The sequence below is a fragment of the Bos indicus x Bos taurus genome, chromosome 24 (genome assembly GCF_003369695.1).
Source record: "Bos indicus x Bos taurus breed Angus x Brahman F1 hybrid chromosome 24, Bos_hybrid_MaternalHap_v2.0, whole genome shotgun sequence".
Taxonomy (NCBI): domain Eukaryota; kingdom Metazoa; phylum Chordata; class Mammalia; order Artiodactyla; family Bovidae; genus Bos; species Bos indicus x Bos taurus.
Genome location: NC_040099.1, coordinates 14222855 through 14240424, shown reverse-complemented (window position 1 = coordinate 14240424; position 17570 = coordinate 14222855). Strand labels below are relative to the sequence as shown.

The following is a 17570-nucleotide window of genomic DNA, read 5'->3' as shown; positions in this document are numbered from 1 at the left end:
TTAAATTTATGAAAATTCTGTTTAGATTCTTATTGATGCGGGTGTATCTGACCTAAACTCCGATATGCCCTTTGAGAATAATTTTGAGTAAACAGAAGAACCAATTCTGTGTGTCTGCTGGATATTACTTTGTGTGTTTGCATGGTTTTCTTTGGGGATTTTAAAAGCCATCTGTTGTTTAAGGGAGTGGGAATGATCAGATAAATCAAGTATTAATTTTGAATGCAGAAGAAAATTTGCAGAGGTGAATAGAGAATGAAAAAAAAAAATGGAAGAGCTGTGCTGTCATTACTGTTAGTAAGAACAAACATTCCTTAGTGAAAGCATATATACAAATATGCTTTGAAAGCATTAAAAAACAATAGTTAAACATTATTGATATTAATAAATAATGTGAGTGAAAGAAAAATCTCACCTAAAAAATTGTCATATGTTTGTCCAGAGCAGTCTAGTAACTTCTTCATGTTACAAAGTTACTGGATGGTCTCCTTTGACCTCTTTGAATTTTTGGTGGTTTCTTCTGCTTTATTGAGATACTGCTGTATATTATAGGACTGTATATAGCATATTTTGAGTATAACATGAATAATTCTAATTTCTTTCTTTTCTTGATAAAAAGCTGTTCTGGAGGATACTTACATTAAAAAAAAATCATGGTTTGGTTGAAAACAAGTTTGGTTCTAACAGGTTTAAGTGTTTTCCCAGGTGTTTATTTGTTGTTGTTTTTGTCACTAAGTTATGTCCAACTCTTTGCAACCCCGTGAACTATAGCTGGCAGACTCCTCTGTCTGTGGGATTCCCCAGGCAAGAATATTGGAGTGGATTACCATTTCCTTCTCCAGGAGATCTGCCTGACCCAGGGATCAAACCCATGTCCCCTGCTTAACGGTGGATTCTTTACCACTGAGTCACCAGGGAACTGTTATTATAGCCTTGTGTCTTAGTCATATTGTCTCTTCCTCCTTTTTTTAAAATTGAAGTGTGATTGATATTCAGCAAAGTGATTCTATCATACATACACATATGTATATATCTGTATTATTTTTTAATCCTTTTCCATTATAGTGTAGTATGAGATATTGATTATAGTACTCAGTGCTATATAGTAAATTTTTGATGTCTGAGTTTCTTGATTAAAGGACTTAGCAGCATTATTTTTCATGAATTTTGTCTTACAAAAATTTTTTCACGTGTTCTGTAGGCATACCTTGAAGATACTGCAGATTTGAGTTTAGATCACCACCATAAAGCAAATATTGTAGTAATTTTTTTTGTTTTTCAGTGCATATAAAAATGGCCTTTATACTATCCTATTAGTCTCTTTGGTATGCAATAACATTGTGTCTAAAAACACAATATATGTGCCTTAATTAAAAATGACTTTATTGCTAAAAACTTCCTGTGATCTGAGCCTTCGGTGAGTCATAGTAGTAACATCAAAGATCACAACAGATCACCATAAAAACATTAATAATGAAAAAGTTTGCAATATTGCAAGAATTAACCAAAATACGACACAGAAACACAAAATGAGCAAATGCTGTTGTTGGAAAAATGGTGCCCATGACTTGCTAGATGCAGGGTTGTCATAAACCTCAACTTGTAAAATATGCAGAATCTGCAAAGTCCAATAAAGTGAAGTGAAGTAAAATACAGATTTTTCTGTATTTGAAGTTGAACTTGCCTAGAGCAAAATTGAGGTAAGTGCCATGTTAATTTTTGTACTACCAACTAATCTTTGGTACATTTTCTCTGAATCAAATTTCTTGTATGATTTGTTAATTTAGAAGAAAGTTATACACATATGTCTGTGTTGATTTTCTGTCCTTAGCTTTATGTTTTTGTTTACCTTATTTTCATAGCTGGAATGAATGGCTAAAACTGCCTGTGAAATACCCTGACCTGCCCAGGAATGCCCAAGTGGCCCTGACAATATGGGATGTGTATGGACCAGGAAAAGCAGTGCCAGTGGGAGGGACAACAGTTTCACTGTTTGGAAAATACGGGTAAGCATTTTCTTCTCCTAATGGGAATGCTGTGATTTTTGGTAGGAAATAGTCATTGAAAGCTGGAACCTTATTTTTAGGGGCGGGGGGGAAGACAATTTGGCATATACTGTAACTGCTTTATTATAGGGTTTTTCTACTTTGTCATAATAATGAGAAAGAGAACAATTAACGGGATTAAAAAGCACTAATACACTATTTTGCCACGCTGCTGCTGCTGCTAAGTCGCTTCAGTCGTGTCCGACTGGGTGCGACCCCATAGACGGCAGTCCATCAGGCTCCCCCGTCCCTGGGATTCTCCAGGCAAGAACACTGCAGTGGGTTGCCATTTCCTTCTCCAATGCATGAAAGTGAAAAGTGAAAGTGACGCCGCTCAGTCTGTGCGACTCTTAGCGACACCATGGACAGCAGCCTACCAGGCTCCTCCATCCATGGGATTCTCCAGGCAGGGTGCTGGCATGGGGTGCCATTGCCTTCTCCAATTTTGCTATAATGGTAATGATTAAGATAGACAAGTTAAATTTGGTTTTTAAAATTTACAGGTAATATTGACAGAGGTTTATTATGGGGGGGAAAAAACCAGAACAAAACCAAAAACATAATAGTCCTGAAGGGTGTTATTTCTCTATACCTTTTCTCCTGAACAGAGAGATGACTCTTCATCTTAAGAAAATTGTTGACATTCTGTTCTTTCTATGAATTAGTACCTTGTTAACCTGCAAAGGTGATGATTATTTGTTTTTTTTTTTTTTTTTTAGTTTTGTTCTTAAGTTTTATTATGACTTTAAATAGTTTTGAAGTGTTTCAACCCATTGCTCTTTTTATTCTTTATAGTTCTCAAAAAAATTCCCATTTTTGGTCATTAGGAGCCCCTTCAAATTGATCCTATATCTTTGCCAGCAGTTATTGGTAGCTTCTTTACTTTCTGGTAGTCAAACTATTACAGGCTCATTGGGCAATTTTTTGCCCCAGACCTGGAGTCTGAAAGAAGTTCTAGTCCCTTTTGGTATGAAATAATAGAGATCATAATCTAGATATTATCAAACTTCTTAATTTTTGCCTATTTTTACATCATAAAATATGAGCAAAGGTGATCATATTATGATATTTTCATTTACTTTTTGTGTTTATGTTTCTGTGAATTGCATTTTCATATCCTTTGCCCATTTTTTAAAATTGAGGTATAATTCACACTCCATAAAATTCTTTGCCTTTTTTGAGTTGTCATTTTTCTTCTTAATGTGTATGAAGTCTTTGTAGATTAATGAAATTAGCCCTTTGTGTGTTACATGTTACAAATATTGTTTTTCCTGCTTGACATTTTGTTTTGAATTGTCACATATTTGTTTATTGCTAATTCAGTTACAATTCATGAATCTTAAATTATGATACTGAATTTAGCGGCTTTTTATAAGCTGATGGTAGTTAGGAAGGCAGGCTGTAGAACTAGATTGTCTGAGTTCAAAACCTGGCTCTTTTGCTTATTAGATTCTCTGGTAGCTCAGTGGGAAAGAATCCACCTACCAATGCAGGAGACTTGGGTTCGATCCCTGAGTTAGAACATCCTCTGGAGAAGGAAATGGCAGCCCACTCCAGTATTCTTGCATGGGAAATCCCATGGACAGAGGAGTCTCGTGGGCTAAAGTCCATGGGGTCGCAAAAGAGTTGGACATGACTTTGAAACTAAACAACAATACCACCTTAACACTATATATAATTTTGCTTATTATTTGTGTACCCTTGGGCAAGTTATTTAATCTATGTCTCAATTTCCTTTTCTGTAAAATGAAATCATATTAATAGTATTTACCTCACAGAATAGTTTATGATGATAAATTCCTAAAGACAGTAATATGCTTAAGAAGTACTAAGTAAATATTAGCTGTCATTATTTCTGAACTATTCTTGTTAGTTTTGAATACTGTTAATTATAAAATGTTTTAATGTTGGAGAGGGATAATCTTCAGTAATAGTCATTTCAGAATTTCTCTGAATATTCTCTGTATTGATACATTTTAATATTTACTTAATTTTGAAAGGAAAACTCACTGTTATTTTGTTGGGAAACTGATTGAATTAATATGTGAATTACAGGGAAAAATTGATAATCTTATAATACTGAATTTCTCTATTCAGAAATAAGGTGTCTCAGAAAAATTTCATCTCAGGAATAAAATTTAGGTGTAATTCCATTTAGAATAGCTTGATTCCTTAGTAATGTGTAGGTATCTTAGTTTAATGTACCTATTAAAGAATTATTTATTATTGAAATCCATGCAGAAACAGTACTTTAGACATAGCATGATATATTGTGGCCTCCAGTTTTAAACATAGTTTTTGATAAAATGACATGTTATAGTAGAATGGACATATTACAAAATCAGTATTGTTCCTTTCCCAAAGTGTTTGTTTCTTTTTGTCTCTATGAGGGTGAAATTTGTTTGCCATACAGAAAAAAAGATTTATCACTCTTACTGTAGTTTTACTGGTTAAATGTACTTAAGAAACAGCCAGATAGACCTCTTGGTTTTTCCTCCTGGCTTCTTCATAAGTGGTTTACTTTCTGAAATATCAGTGGGAGTTTCTCTCATGGTAATGTCTCTTTTACACGTATGCATTTTCATTGACCTTAGGATACTGTTTCAGGAGACAGTCTGACTAGACTGTAGGTGTGAGACAATAGAAATTTCCATAGAAGTACAGTGGAATAACCTGCCTACGGCCAAATAAACTCAGACCGATGAAGTACATGAAATCAGTAATCATTGTGTGTATGTGTGTTTGTAATAACTCATACTAGATCACCTATTATTCCCTCTAGGCTGATGCTGCACCTCAGAAAAAGGAACTCTGAGAAGCTCTATGAAATTAAAATGACTCCTTTTTCTCTGTGTGTCCTGGGGCCTTTCCTTGAAGGGGAATTGGGTTGCAGTGGCGACAAGCCCAGGCATTCTCTCGCTGGATATTGGACTTATGTATATCTTTGGATTGTGGAAGAATAGGACATTCAGGATGTTTCAGGTGCTTTAGCAGAGTGCAGACATCTGCTTGTACTGCTGGATCACAGCCACTTTCTGTGTGGGGTTGCTGACACTCACGGTGAGAAAGTAGCATGAGTCTTCTGGATGACCTCAGGAGGACGCCTGTGCAAAGTTTTTTTCCACGTACCCTTAAGAATCATGTCATGTGCCACCACAGTTCTCATGACTTAGGGAGATGGTGCTTTAGACCTTCACTTCCTCAAATGTTTCTTAAGCAGTGATATAGCACCTACCCCACTCTTGTTCCTGAAATAGGCCTAGTATGGGACTTGCTATTTGCTAATATCTGTTTTGTATACCTGAGTCAGTGTGAATCAGTACTTCTTGGAAAACAGTGTAAATTAATTGAAAGATCTGTTAGGATATGGCTAGAATAACTAATTGTCCTCATTTTGAAAATCTAGCTTATGAGATTTCTAAGTAGCTAAAGAATGGATTGATCATTAGGTTGAATTGGCAAAGGACCATAGATTTCTCTTGTAGATGATTTTTGCAAATGTGGGTTCTGAAGTCAAGGCAGTTGCTTCTGTAGTGGCTTGGCCCCGGGGACTGGAACATCAGCAGCAGCTGTTGCTGGTGCCTCTGCTGACGTCTGAGGGTGATCCTGCTGTACTGTTTTATTCTGCCTTGGGGGGTGTGTGTGTGTGTGTGTGTGTGTTAGTCACTCGGTTGTGTTAGTCACTCAGTTGTGTCCAACTCTTTGCGACCCTATGGACTGTAGCCTGCCAGGCTCCTCTGTCCATGGAATTCTCCAGGCAAGAATACTGGAGTATATATATAGCAACCCAGGGAATACTGGAATACTGGGTTGCTATTCCCTTCTCCATGGATCTTCCCAACGCAGGGATCAAACCTGGGTCTCCTGCATTGCAGGAAGATTTTTTACTGTCTGAGCCACCAGGGAAGCTCCTTACAAAATGCCTTAATTTGGCTTAAAATGCCTTGGTTTGGCTTAATTTCCCAAGTGGACTTAATCCACTGAGCATCTTCTGACTTGTCACCTGAAATTTTTGTGTCTGCTTAGTCACTTCAGTCGTGTCCAGCTCTTTGTGACCCTGTGGACCATGGCCCGCCAGGCTCCTGTGTCCATCTGCAAAGGTGCCATTAGTGTTAAAGTAAGATGTGCACTTGATCATTTGAATCATTTGGCATCACCCCATCCTCCATGTCCTCTATCCTTAAATTTCTTTTCCAGGTCCATCCCAAGGCACCTAAATCATTTAGTAAACTAACATCCTGCCAAATGTTCTGATTTTTTACTTAGTTAAGTTTAGCCAAACTATTCAGTTGAGGGGTAAGGAAAAGGAGAGAAGAAAGGGAAGCCTTCTGCTGTTTTTGAAGGTACATTTAAGGATATTCACTGAAAGTGGTATTTTGACCTCACTGTACCCAGTTTCTTGGAGCCTAAGAAGGTCTGCTGGATGTTGAATCTCTCTCAGTTGAAAGGGAAAGAAAATAAACTTTATAACTGCTGCTATGTCGCTTCAGTCGTGTCCGACTCTGTGTGACCCCATAGACGGCAGCCCATTAGGCTCCTCTGTCCCTGGGATTCTCCAGGCAAGAATACTTGAGTGGGTTGCCATTTCCTTCTCCAAAAACTTTATAAAGTACTTCTTTAATAGTATAACTTTTTTTTTTGATCTTTAACATAATAGATAAATATTGAGAGTTTTGATTCTTAACAACCATTTCATACATTTTGTATTGGGCTTATATAGTAAGCTTTTGCAGATATGGCTGCTAGATATTTACCTGTTTATTACCAGGCTTAGAAACTTTTAAAACATTTGGTCCTTAATCTTATACTGCACATCAGCTTATAGCAGTCCTTTACAGTTCCCAGTTTAAATGTTTATGGCATCATTACTTACATACATTACATAATAAATATTCAGTGAAAATCCTCTTTATTATCTCAGGAAAATCTGCTAAGAAATTTTCCATTGGTAATATAAAGATAATAATTGTTTAAAAATTTATGTAACCCTTTTACAGTTAAATAGGGTCTCCCTGATAGCTCAGTAGGTAAAGAATCTGCCTGCAGTTCAGGAGACCCCGGTTCGATTCCTGGGTTGGGAAGATCTGCTGTAGAAGGGACAGGCTACCCACTCCAGTATTCTGGCCTGGAGAATTCCATGGATTGTATAGTCCATGGGGTCGAAAAGAGATGGACATGACTGAGTGACTTTCACTTTACTGTTAAATAGGGTTTCCATGGTAGCTCAGATAGTAAAGAATCTGCCTGCAATTCAGGAGATCCCAGTTCAATCCCTGGGTTGGGAGGATCCCCTGGAGAAGAAAATGGCAACTCACTCCAGCATTGTTGCCTAGAAAGTTCCATGGACAGACCATGGGGTTGCAAAGAGTGGGACATGACTAAGCAACTAACACACATACACACACAGGCACATCACACATACAGTTAAATACAGTGTTTTTAAAGATAGTAAGAATGTATCAATATATCCAATGTGTACCTAGTTAAGAAAATTATTTAATGTAGAAGTTTTTGGATTTGCCTGCTCACCTACACACACTTTTAGTCTTAGTCTTTCCATTGCAATTGACAACTTGCCCTTTCAGCTTTGAGGGTAAGTTTGAATAGACTTTATAATGTTTGAAAGACCTTGTTAACACTTAAGAGAGAACACGCTAACAGAAGACTGTCTGTGCAGTGCATTTTAAAAAGTTACCCAGAGCTCCTTTATGAGTCTGTTCAACCTCTACTCTGGGTCTTCTTGGTAGCTTGTTTTCTTATGTAAAAAAAAAAATTAATCATTTTTATTGCTAGTTGCTTTACACTGCTGTATCAGTTTCTGCTGTATAGCAGAGTAAATCAGCCATACATATACACATATCCTCTCTTGTTTGTATTTCTTTCCCATATAGGTCCCCACAGAGCACCAAGTTAGGCTCCCTGTTCCATGCAGTAGGCTCTCATTAGTTACATAATTTATACATCGTAGTGAATATATGTCAGTGCCACTCTCCCAATTCATCCTACCCCACCCCGTTCCCTGGTGGTATCCATACATTTGTTCTCTATGTATATGTCTCTGTTTCTGCTTTGCAAATAAGACGTTTACCATTCTTCTTGATTCTTCATTGAGATACGATATTTGTTTTTCTCTTTGATTTACTTTAGTCTGTATGACAGTCTCTGGGTCCATCCACATCTCTGCAGATGACACAATTCTGTTCCTTTTTATGACTAATATTCCATTGTATGTACCACATCTTCTTTGTCCATTCTTCTGTTGATGGACATTTGGGCTGTTTCCATGTCCTGGCTGTTGTAAATAGTGCTGCAGTAAACACTGGGGTACGTATATCTTTTTGAATCATGATTTTCTCTGGGTATGCCCAGTACTGGGACTGCTGGCTCATATGGTAGTTCTGTTTTTAGTTTTTTAAGGAACCTCCATCTTATTCTCCATAATGACTGTATCAGTTCACATTCCCACCAACAGTGCAAGAGGGTTCTCTTTTCTTCACGCCGTGTCCAGGGTACATTTTTTGATGATGGCCATTCTGACTAATGTGACATGATACCTCATGGTAGTTTTAATTTGCATTTCTCTAGTAATTAGTGATGTTGAGCACCTTTTCTTGTGTTTGTTGACTACCTGTATGTCTTCTTTGGAGAAATGTCTATTTAGGTCTTCCTTCCCTGTTTTTTTTTTTTTTTTTGGTATTGAGCGGCATGAGCGGTTTGTATATTCTGGAGATTAATCTTTTGTCAGTTGCTTCATTTACACATATTTTGTCCCATTCTGAGGGTTGTTTTTTCATCTTGTTTTTTATTTCCTTTGCTGTGTAAAAGCTTTTAAATTTAATTAGGTCCCATTTGTTTATTTTTGTTTTTATTTTCAGTACTCTAGGAGATGAGTCCAAAAAGATCTTGCTATGATTTCTGTCAAAGGGTATTCTACCTATGTTTTCCTCTAAGAGTTTTATAGTATCTGGCCTTATATTTAGGTCTTTAATCTACTTGAGTTTATTTTTGTGTACAGTGTTAGGTAGTGTTCTAACTTCATTCTTTTACATGCTGCTGTCCAATTTTCTCAGCACCACTTATTGAAGACATTGTCTTTTGTCCATTGTATAGTATTGCCTCCCTTGTCTTAGGTTAGGTGACCATAAATACGCTGGTTTATCTCTAGGTTTTCTATCCTATTCCATTGATCTCTTGTTTTGTGCCAGTACCATACATCTTTTTTTTTTTTTTTTTTTGGTAATGTCTCTGCTTTTTAATTTACTGTCTAGATTTTATTTTTTGTATTTTTATATATTTATTTATTTTTACTGTTCCTCCAGCTTCAGTTTTCTTTCTCAAGATTGTTTCGCTCTTCAGGGTCTTTGTGTTTCCAAATAAGCTGTAAAATTTTTTGTTCTCATCTGTGAAAAATGTCATTGGTAATTTGATAGCAATTGCATTGAATCTGTAAGTTGCTTTGGGTAGTATAGTCATTTTCACAATATTGAGTCTTGTAATCTAGGAACATAGTATATCTCTGTTTCTGTCATCTTTGATTTCTTTTATCAGTATCTTAACAGTTTTCTGTGTATAGTCTTTGGCCACCAGGGTAGATTTATTCCTAGGTATTTTATTTTTTTTGTTGCAGTGGTAAATGGAATTGTTTCCTTAATTTATCTTATTTTCTAATCTTTCATTGTTAATGTACAGAAATGCAAGAGATTTCTGTGTATTAATTTTGTATCCTACAACTTTACTAAATTTATTGATGAGTTCTAGTCATTTTTTGATGGCATCTTTAGGATTTTCTATGTACAGTATTATGTCTTCTGCAAATAGTGACAGTTTTACTTCTTTTCCAGTTTGGATTCCTTTTATTTCTTTTTCTTCTCTGATGATTGTGGCTAGGACTACAAATCTGTGTTGAATAAAAGTGGTGAGAGTGGACACCCTTGTCTTGTTCTTAGAGGAAATACTTTCAGTTTTTTACCAGTGAGAATTATATTTGATGTAGCTTTGTCATATATGGCATTTATTATATAGAGGTAGATTCCTTCTTTGCCCACTTTCTGGAGAGTTTTTACCATAAATGGGTTGAATTTTGTCAGAAGCTTTTTCTGCATCTATTGAAATGATTACATGGTTTTTATTCTTCACTTTGTTAATGTGGTGGATCACTTTGGTTAATTTGCATATATTGAAGAATCCTTGCATCCCTGCAATCAGTTCAGTTCAGTTCAGTCGCTCAGTCGTGTCCAACTCTTTGAGACCCCATGAACTGCAGCACTCCAGGCCTCCCTGTCCATCACCAACTCCTGGAGTTCACCCAAACTCATGTCCATTGAGTCGGTGATGCCATCCAACCATCTCATCCTCTGTCGTCCCTTTCTCCTTCTGCCCTCAATCTTTTCCAGCATCAGGGTCTTTTCAAATAAGTCATCTCTTCCCATTAGGTGGCCAAAGTATTGGAGTCTCAGCTTCAACATCCATCCTTCCAAGGAGATCACCCAGGACTGATCTCCTTTAGGATGGACTGGTTGGACCTCCCTGCAGTCCAAGGGACTCTCAAGAGTTTTCTCCAACACCACAGTTCAAAAGCATCAATTCTTTGGCGCTCACCTTTCTTCACAGTCCAACTCTCACATCCATACATGACCACTGGAAAAACCATAGCCTTGACTAGACGGACCTTTGTTGGCTAGGTTGCAGTAAATCGTACTTGATCCTGGCATCTGATCGTTTTAATGTCCTGTTGGACTCTATTTGCTAGTATTTTGTTGAGGATTTGTGTATGTATGTTCATCAGAGATACTGACCTGTAATTTTCTTTTTTTGTGATACCTTTGTTTGGTTTTGGTATTCAGGTGATGGTGGCCTCATTGAATGAGCTTGGGAGTTTTCTTCTCTCTGTAGTGTTTTGGAAGAGTTTGAGAAGGATACGTCTTAGCTGTTCTCTAAGTGTTTGATAGAATTCCCCTGTGAAGCCATCTGGCCCTGGCCTTTGGAATATTTTTAATCACAGCTTCAATCAATACTTGTGATTGGTCTGCTCATATTTTCTGTATCTTCCTGATTCAGCCTTGGAAGGTTTTATCTTTCTGACAGTTTGTCCATATTTGGAGCATATGGTTGTCTGTAGTAGTCTCTTACGATTCTTGGTATTTCTGCGGTGTCAGTTGTAGCTTCTCTTTTTTTCATTTCCAATTTTATAAATATGAGTCCTCTCACTTTTTTCTTGATGAATCTGGCTAAAGGTTTATTGATTTTTGTTCAACTTCTTAAAGAAAAACCTTTTTGTTTCATTGATCTTTTCTGTTATTTTGTCTTTATTTTATTTATTTCTGCTCTGATCATTATGATTTCTTTCTTTATACTTTGGGTTTTGTTTGTTCTTTCTCTAGTTGCTTTAGGTGTAAATTAAGGTGGTTTACTTGAGATTTTACTTATTTCTTGAGATGAGACTGTATTGCTATAAACTTTCGTCTTAGAACTGCTTTTGCTGTATCCCAGACTCTGACCTGGCCCAACTTCTGCATGTACTACTTTCTCTCAAAGTCCACTGCTGCTAAAGCTAGACTCTTGTCAGTTGTGGGACACTCGTCTATTCAGATATCCCACAGATGCAGGGTTTACCAAACCGATCGCAGGGATTTAGTCTGAAGCTTGTCCAGCTACCTGGAAATTTCATTCCTCTAACTTAGTTGCACAGCCCCCGAGGCTCAGCTTTGGTGTTGGCCCCAGCTCTGCATGTAAACCCCCTTCTGGCATCTGTTCTACACCCATGCAAAAGGGAGCGAGAGCAGTGGCTGACTGAGGCAGACTTACTCAGGCCCACAGGGCTGTGCAGCCACACTGGGGTGTGTGTGAATTGCCTGTGGTGGTGGAGATTGGCAGGCAGTTGGGTAACAGAATGGGGCATGCTTACTCTGGTGGGAGTCCCTCCAGGTGTCTGGAGGCAGGGGCTGGCATGTGGGGACAGTGACACCCCCCACCCCCCCACTCCACATGCCAGTCAACAGTGGTGCCTCATTTCCTAGGCAAACCATACTTCCTTTAGGGACGTTCCACTCGGGGCCTTACTCTCCTGTTCTCTTTCTTGTATTCTCAGGGTCAACAGCAGTCCTCTCTCCACATCTGTTCTCTGGTTCAGTCGTGTCTGACTCTTTGCGACCCCATGGACTGCAACATAGCAGGCTTCCCTGTCCTTCACAGTCTCCCAGAGTTTGCTCAAACTTTTGTCCATTGAATCGATGATGGCATCCAACCTTCTTGTCCTCTGTTGTCCCCTTCTCCCCCTGCCTTCTATCTTGCCCTGCATCAGGGTCTTTTCCAGTGAGTCAGCTCTTCACATCAGGTGTCCAAACTACTTGAGCTTCAGCTTCAGCATCAGTCCTTCCAATGAATATTCAGGGTTGATTTCCTTTAGGATTGACTGGTTTGATCTCCTTGCTGTCCAAGGGACTCTCAAGAGTGTTCTCCAACACTACAGTTCGAAAATATCAATTCTTCAGTGCTGCAGTCCATGGGGTCACAAAGAGTTGGACACGACTGAGTGATTGAATAACAACAACAGCCTTCTTTATGGTCCAACTCTCACATCCATACATGACTACTGGAAAAACCATAGCTTTGACTATATGGACCTTTGTCAGCAAAGTAATATCTCTGCTTTTTAATATGCTGTCTAGGTTTGTCATAGGCTTTCTTCCAAGGAGCAAGCATATTTTAATTTCATGGTTGCAGTCATCGTCTGCAGTAATTTTTAAGCCCAAGAAAATAAAGTCTGTCACTGTTTCCATTGTTTCCCCATCTGTTTGCCATGAGTGATGGGACCAGATGCCATGATCTTAGTTTTCTGAATGTTGAGTTTTGAGCCAGCTTTTTCACTCTTTTTCACTTTCATCAAGAGGCTCTTTAGTTCTTCTTCACTTTCTGCCTTAAGGGTGGTGTCATCTGCATATCTGAGGTTATCGATATTTCTCCGGGCAGTCTTAATTCCAGCATGTGCTTCATCCAGCCTGGCATTTATCTTGATGTACTCTGCATATAAGTTAAATAAGCAGGTTGACTTACATTGTATTGTACTTGACATATATTGTCAAGTACAGCCTTGACGTACTCCTTTCCCAATTTTGAAGCAGTCTGTTTTTCCACGTCCTGTTCTAACTGTTGGTTCTTGACCTGCATACAGATTTCTCAGGAGACAGGTCAGGTGGTCTGGTATTCCCATCTCTTTAAGACTTTTCTACAGTTTGTTGTAATTTACATAGTCAAAGGCTTTAAGTAGTCAGTGATGCAGTAGTAGATGTTTTTCTGGAATTCTCTTGCTTTTGCCATGATTCATCAGAGGTTGGCAATTTGATCTCTGATTTCTCTGCCTTTTCTAAATCCAGCTTGAACATCTGGAAGTTCTCTGTTCATGTACTGTTGAAGCCTAGAATTTTGAGCATAATTTGCTAGCATGTGAAATGAATGCAATTGTCCGGTAGGTTGAACATTCTTTGACATCGCCTTTCTTTGGGATTGAAATGAGAACTGACCTTTTCCAGTCCTATGGCCACTGCTGAGTTTACCAAATTTGGTGGCATATTGAGTGCAGCACTTTAACAGCATCATCTTTTAGGATTTGAAGTAGCTCAGCTGGAATTCCTTCACCTTTGTGCTCTTAGCCCCACATTTTTGTATTCAGTTCTCTCAGCCCCCACCAGCATTGGCAAAATCCTGTCTTGGTCAGTGGCACCCAGGGCTGATTTTGAAGGAGGCTTTGGGATGGACGATGCTCAGGATGCTGGAGCCTGTCCTGGCAGAGGAGACCTTGGCTTGAGGTGTGTGTGGAGGGTGAGCCTACTCAGATGAGTGCACCTCCCAGTGCTTGTACAGGCTGAAGCGGGTGGGTGGGGATGGGGATTAAAATGACAGCCCCGCCTGTTGCTCACCACTCAGCAGTGGTGCCTTGCTTCTGTGGTGTCCTGGCCTTCTTCTGCAGACTTTCTCAGTTGTTGAACTCCTTACTGCTGTCCATTCAGGCTCTCTTCACAGCCACCAGCTGTCCTCTTCCTGGGTCCATGTCCAAACCCCACTTTCCAGCACCCAGCCCTCCTCTTGACAGAAGACACGTGACTCAGGCTGGGCTGGCAAGGCTGCAGTACAGACCGTGTGCACAGTTCTTACTTTGTCCTGCCTTTCACAGATGGTCCACCGTGTTCTTTGATCCTCCCAAGGTCCCTTTCTGTCCCTGCAGATTTCCCCACCATGAGGGGATTTTCTGATTGCAAGAACCTCTTCTTACCTTCAGCTTCCCCCCAGGGTTGCTGGTCCCTTTTATGATTCTTTTTTTTTTTTCCTTTCTTTTTTCCTACCCCACTCCGAGGGGATTTTTCTTGTCCTTTTAGGTGTTCAGAGTCTTCTTCTAATGTTCAGTAGGTACTCTGTGTGAGAATTGTTCCATTTATAGATATAGTCTTGATGTCCTGGTGAGGAGACATGAATTCCACGTCCTTCTCTTCTGCCATCCCGACTCCTCTTTGATAGCTTTTGAAGGAAGCAAAAGCGTGACAAAGTGATACAGTCTTTCACTTTAAAGTAGGATCATCCAGCTCAGTCTGAATTCTGACGATATGTTAAATTTCTGATTTGTAGACACGGGCATTTTTTTCTTGTTTGAATACAGTATTGTATTCCCTTTTAGACATCTCTCTTATGCAAAAGAAGACAGGAGAAAAATAAGCCTCTACCCAGTGAAAAGGAAAATAGTAGCTTATATTTATTGGGTTCATATTATATGATAGGCACTATTCTAAGTACTTGTTACTTGTACTGGTTTATTTAATATTTCTAACTGTGTGAGACACAGTTACTCTTTATAGTCTCATTTTATAGATGAGGAAGCTACCACAGAGATGTTAAATAGTTTACCAGAAGTCTTGTAAGTAACATTTGGCACAGCAGGGATCCAAATCCCAGCTGTTCAACACCACTGTCTATTAATACTCTGCTGAATTGTCACTTAAAGTGGCAAGTTATGTAATTATTTTAATTTTAGTTTCGATCGATGTAAATGTGACATTCTCTCTCTGGGTAGAAATTTGGTTTCTGTTTCTAAGGTCTCCACTGAAGTGATGAAGTGTGTGTAGCCTATTCCTGATGCTTCTCTTTTTGCACTCTGCCTTTGGAATATCTGTAATAGTTCTAACTGCTTGAAGGAAAAAAGAAGTATGTGAAAAACAGTGCTACGTGGATTCAGTTGCTTGGTTAATTGCTTTATATTCCACTGGAGGCTTGCTGGAATTGTCGCTATTTAGAAATCTAAAATTTCCCGTAATGAACTAAATTAATTCTGTCCTGAACATTCTTTTTGCCTAGCATGTTTCGCCAAGGGATGCATGACTTGAAAGTCTGGCCTAACGTGGAAGCAGATGGATCAGAACCCACCAAAACTCCTGGCAGAACAAGCAGTACTCTCTCAGAGGATCAGATGAGTCGCCTTGCCAAGGTAAAAAAGAAGTTACTGAAACAGGTGGAAAGCTTTAAATGATAATCTGTTGTATAAATTGACATTATGAATTCTGTGAGGTTACTTTTTAATTTAAATTCAATCTTTTAATAATAGTTTTATTGAAATATAATTCATGTACCATAAAGTTCACGCTTGGAAAGTGTACTGTTCAGTGATTTTTTTTTAGTGAATTCACAGAGTTGTGCATTCATTACCATTCTACCTTTAGACCATTTTTATCAAAAATGTAACCATGTACCCATTAGCAGTCATTCCTTGTTCCCTCCTCTCTCCAGCCCCTAGCAACTACTAATCTACTTTCTATCTCTGTGGATTTTCCAGTATTGGATATTTCATGTAAAGAGAATCATGTAATATATTGCTTTTTGTGTCTGAAACTCCAATGGATTTGAAAACATAGAGCTTTTGGTGATATTTTCAGGATGACCACCTCCCTTTTTTGGTCACAAAATCTGAAAGATGCATGTGTTATTACATGCTGGAGATTCTTATACTGTTTGAAAATGAAAATTTCTTTTACTAGCTAGTTTAAATTGCCCTCACTCCACCATACTCCTCTTTTTGTAAACTGAGTTATTACCTTTTTCTTTCAGAATTGTGTTAATGAAGTGTTTTCCTTTAGCTTTTGTATTTTTAAGTTAAATTCTTTTTTTTAATCACAACAGTTTAACTTATTTTGTGAATATCTGTTCAGAAAGTACTATGTTACTTACTAGCTTCCCACCAGCCGTCTGTTTTACACATGGTGGTGTGTCACGTCCGCGCTGCTTTCTCAGTTCGTCCCACTCTCCTTCCCCGGCTGTGTCTGCATGTTCGTACTCTACATCTGTGTCTCTATTGCTGCAAACAGTACAGGGAACTATATTCAATATCCTGTAATAACCTGTAGTGGAAAATAATTGGAAAAAGTGATCAGTATCTTGTTATAACCTGTGTTGGACAGTAATTGGAAAAAGTGTACACAAACATGTTTCGTTCGAATCACTTTGCTGTACGTGTGAAACATAATATTGTAAGGCAAAAAAAAAAGTACTATGTTAGATATTGTTTAAATATCCTTTTACAGTTCTTTAGTTAAGAGATGAGACTTTAATTTTTAAATGTGGTTTTCCTTTCTGATCTTATTAGTTATGGATGACTCTATAATGTCTGGTGAAAGTTTTGGTGCCAAACATTTTACAACTTGTTGCCTCAATCTACATGTGGAAGAAATCCTAATTATAAAGAATAAGCACTTGGAGTGTCTAAGCTTTATGCTTCAGTGTAATTTTTTTCAAGTTTATTCTGTCTTTTTATATGTCTCTTTTATGGAGAAATTGTATCAGAGCTTCTTAATAAGCATTTTGACCAAATTGCTGTTGTCGTCCATAAGTACTATTCCCCTCCATAATAAATAAAACTTAGCTTTCAGTTCAGCTACTCATTGTGAGATTTTGTTGACATTCTTACATGTAATATAGGAAACCTCTTACACTTTTCATATGTATACTTTCTCTTTAAGAATTTATCTTCGTGATGCTATTTTATTGAAGCTACTCTCTGAATTTTATAAACTGTGAATAATAGAAATTGTATCAGAATCACCTCATTAATAAGCTATAAGCTTGTATTTCAAATGCAGGAAAACCTTAAATTGTCTTTAAGAACAGCATTCATTATGAGAATGAATATTATGATTCATGTAATAACAAAATGCTGAATTTGAGGAGAAATGGCTGAGTCAAGAAATATAAAGATATGTAGTTGCACAGTGCATCCACTTTGTTTCTTTCATATTAAAAAAATTATAGGCTTCTATTCATATGTTCCTAATTTTTTTCCCAATTATTTTTTATTTATTTTTTTAAATTATGACTTTAATTGAATGATTATAGTAGAAATTTTGCTTTTCACGATTTAATAATTGCAATGAAAATTTTACTTTTAGTAAATTTAAGGTAACCAACCTTACAAATAAATATCAACAAGTATCATAAATACCAATAAATATAAAAGAACATGTAAAATTTCAAAATTTCTGTCATAACTTG

The 17570-nt window shown here is 37.8% G+C and overlaps 1 protein-coding gene across 2 annotated transcripts in view; it reads left to right on the top strand.

The window, feature by feature from the left end:
* The window catches only part of PIK3C3 (phosphatidylinositol 3-kinase catalytic subunit type 3), a 165776-nt gene that overhangs the window by 6851 nt on the left and 141355 nt on the right, over positions 1 to 17570 (top strand). For both annotated transcript variants that reach the window (XM_027526401.1, XM_027526400.1), the window contains exons 3-4: positions 1863 to 2006; positions 15387 to 15516. In XM_027526401.1, coding sequence (XP_027382202.1) covers positions 1863 to 2006; positions 15387 to 15516 — 274 coding nt within the window. The remainder of the gene's footprint in view (positions 1 to 1862; positions 2007 to 15386; positions 15517 to 17570) is intronic.